This window comes from Alosa sapidissima, chromosome 1 (assembly GCF_018492685.1).
Source record: "Alosa sapidissima isolate fAloSap1 chromosome 1, fAloSap1.pri, whole genome shotgun sequence".
Taxonomy (NCBI): domain Eukaryota; kingdom Metazoa; phylum Chordata; class Actinopteri; order Clupeiformes; family Clupeidae; genus Alosa; species Alosa sapidissima.
In genome coordinates, this window is record NC_055957.1 from 12,621,877 (window position 1) to 12,628,956 (window position 7,080).

The window sequence follows — 7,080 nt, forward strand, 5'->3', positions numbered from 1 at the left end:
AGTTTTGGATCTGAAAACGGCCAATTACTTGGTCAGCAGTCAACGAGTTACTAGATTATGCCCTCCAGCATCCAGAAATACATCCCACCTTTCTGCAATCAAAGAGTGTAGCCACTCTCTCTTTATATGGCTCTGGGTTGTAGGGCTGTACAATAATCGCAGTTGTAATCGCCATATGAACCAACGCAATTACCTAATCGCAAAATCTAAATTGTGCACAGTTAATTTTGTCACATTTCTGACTTTTTTTACTTCCATTAATTTGATCCTCCTTGACTGCCACATCTGGTTGGTGGGTGTGTGTAGTGTGTGAGGGGCACCAGGCGTGCTCACCAATCGGGTGGAACAAATTAAAGAGACATTTGGAATATTGAATCAATTCATTGACATTCAAAAATCATATCGCAGTCGCAATTAGATAATTGCCCCAAATCGTGTGACTTACTGCTCTGGATGTAGGCATGCTTGGCAATAAAATATGCTATGTTCATCAGGAATGGGAAATGTCTGGTTGCGTTACCTCGGTTCTCTGATAAGAGTAACGTTCCGTCATTCAAGCAGGCGCTTTTCACCGTGCTTGATGCAAGGAGGGAAGCGTGGTGAGATGTCTCACTCTGTTATCAGAGAACCGAGGTTACATTAAGTAACCAGACGTTCTCTTTCAAAACATTTGGTAGTGTTGCCTGAGCCTCTGAGGGAGCAGTAACGTCTAGTCGATAAAACCACATTAGCAGGGAGGCCAACTGGACCTCTCACGGGCCACAACCAGAGAGCCAGCCCCCAGTATGGGCTAGGGATGGAATATCTGTCCGCATGCTTGGAGACAGGAAGTCCCGGCGTAGTGGTAGCTGCCAGCAGCTGGGTCCTCCGCCAGCCACAATCTCCACGGCGAGGGTGGGTGAGCGGAGACTCACGGCTTCTACACACAGTTGCGTTCCGTCAACGCATGCCAGTGGGTGTTCGCGATGGTAGCTATGCAAATGACTTAAGGTATAACCGTAATTTGATTAGCTGGTGCTGTCTGTTGTTCGCTTGTTCGTAATTTGATTGGCTGGTGCCGTCCGTCGGTGCAGCAACGCGACGCAACTGACCCACAATTCAGTTCGGCAACGGATGACGTAAGTCCATGTAAAGTGAACGGGATGCGTCTCCAGCACTGCAACGCACGCATCTGTTCACCGTCAGAGTGGGGGGAAACGCGTACAATAGAACGTTCGGCTACGGGGGGGCCAGAGCCTCAACACCCAACGGAGCATTTGTGTCCGTTAACGCAAAGAAGAGAGGGCGTTGCACGTTTTCAAGCTCTGTCGAATCTCTCCCAAAGCATTGTGACCCCCTGAGGGTGAACCCTCCACTCCCTGTACAGGGGAGTTCCCCTGGACGTCTGCGAGCGGAGCCTGTGCAGCTGGAGTGAGCGGGTTCTGCCCTGCTGATTGATCTAAGCCACTACTGTTGTGTTGTCTGTCCTGATCAGTAAGTACATGACAACCGTGGATGAGGGGTTGACACCGTTTATTGCTGCTGCCCCCCCTCCCCCCACGAACCTGTGAGGGGTGCATCTGTTGTCACAACTTTCCTCATTGACACCACCCTCAACAGGGATCCAGTGTGAGACGTCGCTGGGTCTCTCCACCCAGCAGGTAATCCAAATACGGCAACAGTCTGAGCCCCAATTGCCTGAGCTGGGCCAGAGCTGCTTCAACACATTTGCTGAGTAGATGGGGCACTCGAACCAAAGTCCTTTTAGGCAAGTCCCTCCACTCGGCGGCCATATAGCAACGTTTTTTGGGCACTCATTGGGCATCCTATTCAACAGAAATGCTCGTGTGCAAGGCTTCACAACACCAATCTTGCTCCAGCGGCGAGTTCACAACAGATGATTGGGAAGATGTCTTCACAACACAACATATGATTGGCCCAATGTATTCACATGTCGACATTTTGCCGAGGAAGGGGTGGGATATGTGTAGACAACGGCCATATTGGCGTTACAAACTAACCCCATAGAAATCTATTGAGGATTTTTTGAGTGCTGTGTCTCCTCATTAGAAAGTCTCTGCTAGAACTAACTCGAACGGGATCCTTAACCCTTGTTATCCTCAAATCTTACCGACACTCTTTATCCTTGGGGTCAATTTGACCCCAGCTAAATAAACCCTCAGAAAATTATTATAATTCATATTGTTACCCAGTTTTTTTGTGACGGGTACTTAACAAGAGTGTAATAACCACCATCAAAAGCCCTACAAAACAATCCCACCCCCCCACACCCCTTTATGAAACTTGGAACCCTGGCTGGCAATATTGCCTATCCAGTGTCAGCAGCCCAAAGGCTTGCTGTTACTTCCCCTTTTGACTTATACAGTCCTGCCAAAATGACTTATATGTACTTGTGTATGTAATAATGATGACAACAATATGTTCTCATACTATTCAAATAATAATATCCATAATGTGTCAAATATTCATGTATCCTATGTTTCATACTGCTGGGGTCAAACTGACCCCAAGGAACATCAATGTACAAAATATTTGTACAGGACATTGAAAACAAATTATTGTACAAATTTCATGCTAACTCTGTTGTACCCTTCAATTGAGGAAAAGTCATGAAACATGAAGAAAAAAAAAAAAAGTGAACCATATATTTTATGATAAACGTTGCTTGGGGTCAAATTGACCCCAAGGATAACATGAGGGTTAAGTATTCGTAGGCTATGCCCTTGTAGGCAAACCTAAGATGCCTTCTGTGGGACGACAGCACCCCCATGTGGAAAAATTACTTATGCACCAGGAATCCCTAGGTGCTGGCTGTCTGTCCCTGTGGCAGTAAGGAGTGACCCTTAAGTGTCCTCCCTCTTGTTCTGGGGGGGGGGGCACAACGGCTTTTTATGGATATGGCTGGTTTTGGGTTGCCGGTGTCCAGCTGCTTGCCCGTCTCAAGCTCTACTAAAGCTCTACTCTGTAGGTGGTCAGAAGGGTGGTGGCGTTCAGAGTTCTGATTGCGAGTCTGACGACTTCTGGTAGATGGACATGGTGAAGCGATTCAGCTTCATGGGTAGGGAGGTGTTTGCTGCGCAGAGTGTGGGTCTCCTGGGATGGCAAGTGTCTCTGTCGGTAGGCTAGCATTAGCCATGAGTACTTAACACACGTACCTTAACACTATGGGCCATATTTTAACAATCTAAAACGCATGGTCACTAGTGAATAGCTTAATTAAATTAAATTAGTGGGTTGTCCAGTCCACATAGGGAGTGGTTTTGTCATCAAACATCGCAACAAGGCATTCCTATGTTTCTTAATCAAGTCATGGGTGTGTTTTGGGCGTAACATCATTTAAACCAATGAGAATGACATCTGTCATTCCCTTTAACAGTGAGCAGCGCAACTTCAAACAGTGCATCGGTATTTTGATAGTCAGCGGCACATTTGAAGGAATCTGCTTGCATGACCGTATAGAACAGGTATTCCACTAAACCATGCTTTACTAAAACCTAGCAGAGTATAGTCTGCACTTGTCTATTATTTGAACTCACTGGCAAAGTGAAACTAACTTCACCGTGGTGTCAAAGTCAACAACAAAACAGTTATACACAGTTAATTACTTTCACTATTGACTGACAATGGGTTACCAACTCCTGGGGGGAAACAAAACACCTGAAAAAAGCCAGACCCAATAATGTTCGATTGACTGAATAAAAAACCTAAGGACATATATGCTGCAGCGGAGTTGCTGCTTGCATCTCGTGACGGTGCGTCTTCAGCTGTGCTTTTTATGCATCTTTCGCTATAGATCAGGTTTTTGTTGGTGAAATGATCGGGATGATAATCCGCTTTGCTAATTCGCTTTGATAATCAGGTTTTGCGTTGCGAAAATAGGACCCTAAAAGTTTATTGTGACATGTTAGCTTTCAAGCTTAGTGAAGAAACAAGAGAATAATTCTCGATGACAAGTAATTCCCAAGGTGTAGGTTTTAGTCCAGCTGGATAATAACAGCCAGCTAGCTCGACTCGGAAAATAAATAAACTGTTTGATTTAAACAGAGTGAACTGTTGCTATTGAGCTGAGATCCCTGCGTTCAGCGACAACAGCCTTGGTAGGTCATCTTCGAACAGTTAAGCAGAGAAATCGTGCATAGTAAGGTGCTAGAGAAGTCTTCACAGGGCAGAGTGTGAGAATAACTGACTGATTCAGTAGTATATATGGACGGGGTGATGAAAGCTGTGATTTGGGTGGAGATCCGCTATGCAAATACATGCTACTACTGCCAATGTAAAGGATTAGTAATGTAAAGGGGGCAGCCGTGGCCTACTCGTTAGCACTTTGGACTTGTAACCGGAGGGTTGCCGGTTCGAACCCCGACCAGTAGGCTTGGCTGAAGTGCCCTTGAGCAAGGCACCTAACCCCTCACTTCTCCCCGAGCGCTGCTGTTGTTGCAGGCAGCTCACTGCGCCGGGATTAGTGTGTGCTTCACCTCACTGTGTGTTCACTGTGTGCTGAGTGTGTTTCACTAATTCGCGTATAATTCACAATAATTGCTATGTTAATTTTCTCAAAGTAGCTCAGAGGAAAAACGGTTGGAGACCCCTGTTGTAGAATCACTTGTCATTGTTTCGTCATACCTATTTATTTATTTATTTTATTTTATTTTTTTTTATTTTTTTTTTGTAGGGTTTGGGGATCACATCAACTGGCGTTCTTTGGAGGATGGGAAGAAAGAGGCAGAAGCAAGGTAACGATGGCATTCTGCATTCCCCAAAATAACATTACTGTATGTCCTCCTGTGCTCCTTGTTGGTGCCCCCCACCCAATCCAAATCCTCCCCCACCTTTTTTATGCAGCCCTTGCCACTTAATCTACTAAACCCCCCTTCTACTGCACTTTTTACCCCCCCCCCCCCCCCCATTAATGCACAAATAGGCTGACACCAGACATAATTTCACTGCATTTCTTACTTCCAGTAACTATATGCATGTGACAATAAACTTCCTTGTATCCTTGTCTTCTAATTGTTTCCTATGTGTTTATTATTGCTCCTGATAAATCACTCTGTAAACCAGTGTGGGGGGGGGGGGGGGGGGGGGTGTATATTCCTTAGGGGGAATTTCAATTGATTCATTTCTGTCTAGAAATGTAACCCTACCCTGTGTTAATTTCCTCTTTTGTACAGTGGTCTACCCCTCATGGTCATCATCCATAAGACTTGGTGTGGCGCCTGTAAATGTAGGTCACCATGACTTTCAAAACTGGCAACTATAACTTTAAAGCAAATGTTGGGAAATTGGAATATTAGAAATGAGAAATCAAATAACAAAATTATGACACTGCACTTTATTAATAATTTATTTGTATGTGTAGCCCTGAAGCCAAAGTTTGCGGAGTCAAAGGAGATCTCAGAGCTTGCCCACAACTTTGTGATGGTCAACCTTGAAGTAAGGCTTTTCATGTAAACAAAAAAAAAATAACTACAATATATGAAGTTATCATGGTGCTGTGACACTAGTCCTCTGGGGTCAGATGTAAAACTAGGCACTGACAAGAGTGTCTTTTGATAACACATGTATGCATTTAGGTCAGAAACAAGTTTGGGTAACAAGGCCATGTGGTATCCTCCAAAAACATTAGTGTGTTTGTTTGTCATGTTAACAGGATGAAGAGGAGCCTAAAGATGAGAAGTTCAGCCCAGATGGTGGCTACATTCCCAGAATTCTTTTCCTTGGTTAGTAAATGAAGTTTACATAACTTACCAATATCCCTTTGTATGCATCTCTTGGGATGGGAACATACCAATTTTTTCTCTATAGAAGAATACCTCAAAGACAAAATGTATGGTTTTGACATCAATTACAAGTGGATCACTACCTGACAGTGACAGGTAAATTGTGTCAATGTATTTATGTGTCTTGCCCCCCCCCCCCCTCCCCCTTTAGATCCTAGTGGAAAAGTTCGCAGTGAGATAACTAATAAAAATGGAAACCCAAACTACAAGTATTTCTACAGCAATGCAGAACAAGGTAACCATCACTGCAGTCTGTTAATACAGCACACTTTGTACTTTAAGACATCCAAGATGTTAACTGTAAGAGTAGCTTCAGACCTGACTTCTCTCTTTACTCTGAAGTTTTGTCTGGAATGAGGGAGGCCCAGGAGAAGCTCACCGGTGACGCGTTCAGGAAGCAGCACGTCGGGGATGAGCTGTGAGCCACCAGATATGCAGACGTCCAAGAGGGTATACTTCACTACACCACACACTACACACTATCTCAACCACCATCACCATCTCCACTACTAACTTGGCTACAGCTATCGTTCAACTATGAGCAGTGTGGTCCGTTCACCTGTTTGGCCCTTGAGGAGCGCAACAGATGAATCGGTCAGACGATGTTTTTGCTGGTGTGCATTGCATTTCGAGAACCAAAGCTGACCTCATTCTGTCCGCTGATATCAGGTGCTATGTACTTTGTTTGTTTTTACCTGGAAATGTCAAGAAATGCAATGTTCTAAGGAGAGTCAAGACCATATTTGTACTGTAACGTTAGAGAATTTGAAATGTGTACAAATGAAGTAATACACCATCCCTTTATCAGTGGATGTGTCTGTCCATGTCGAACAATGCGCTGTCAAAAGGGCCATAGGTACTTAATTATATTACACTATTGTGCAGAAAATAATGGCACATATTATGCTTATGGGCATCCAGTTCTTTTAATGTCTTTATTCCTGCCAAACGATTGGGCTATAATCTGTAATTGATATAATGGCCTTGGTTTTGTAGACTAGTTTTTATCTGTGGAAATCTGAATTGGCTTATAGTGCATACTGGCTTGACTGAAGTATGTTATTATTGACTGGTCTGTGTGATGAGGCTTTTACCACACTGTATTTTCTACATGTATGTATTCAGCCAAATTGAAGAATAAACTAAATTGTTTTATACCAAGACATTGGTTGATTGTATTAGAAGTGTTACCTCTTCCTCTGGATTACATTATACAGGTTTGTCATTAAACCACATATTTAAGTACACCTCTGAGGGGTGTTACTCTGAAACAATCAAGAAACATAAGCAATCACAGATT

At 43.9% G+C, this 7,080-nt stretch overlaps 1 protein-coding gene across 1 annotated transcript in view; it reads left to right on the forward strand.

Moving 5' to 3' along the window:
- The window catches only part of txndc12 (thioredoxin domain containing 12 (endoplasmic reticulum)), an 8,287-nt gene extending 1,346 nt beyond the window's left edge, over positions 1–6,941 (forward strand). The window contains exons 2-7 of the mRNA XM_042087977.1: positions 4,673–4,733; positions 5,172–5,224; positions 5,360–5,433; positions 5,651–5,720; positions 5,932–6,015; positions 6,123–6,941. Of these exons, the coding sequence (XP_041943911.1) occupies positions 4,673–4,733; positions 5,172–5,224; positions 5,360–5,433; positions 5,651–5,720; positions 5,932–6,015; positions 6,123–6,202 (422 nt within the window). The 3' untranslated portion in view covers positions 6,203–6,941. The remainder of the gene's footprint in view (positions 1–4,672; positions 4,734–5,171; positions 5,225–5,359; positions 5,434–5,650; positions 5,721–5,931; positions 6,016–6,122) is intronic.
- Positions 6,942–7,080: the final 139 nt, after the last annotated feature.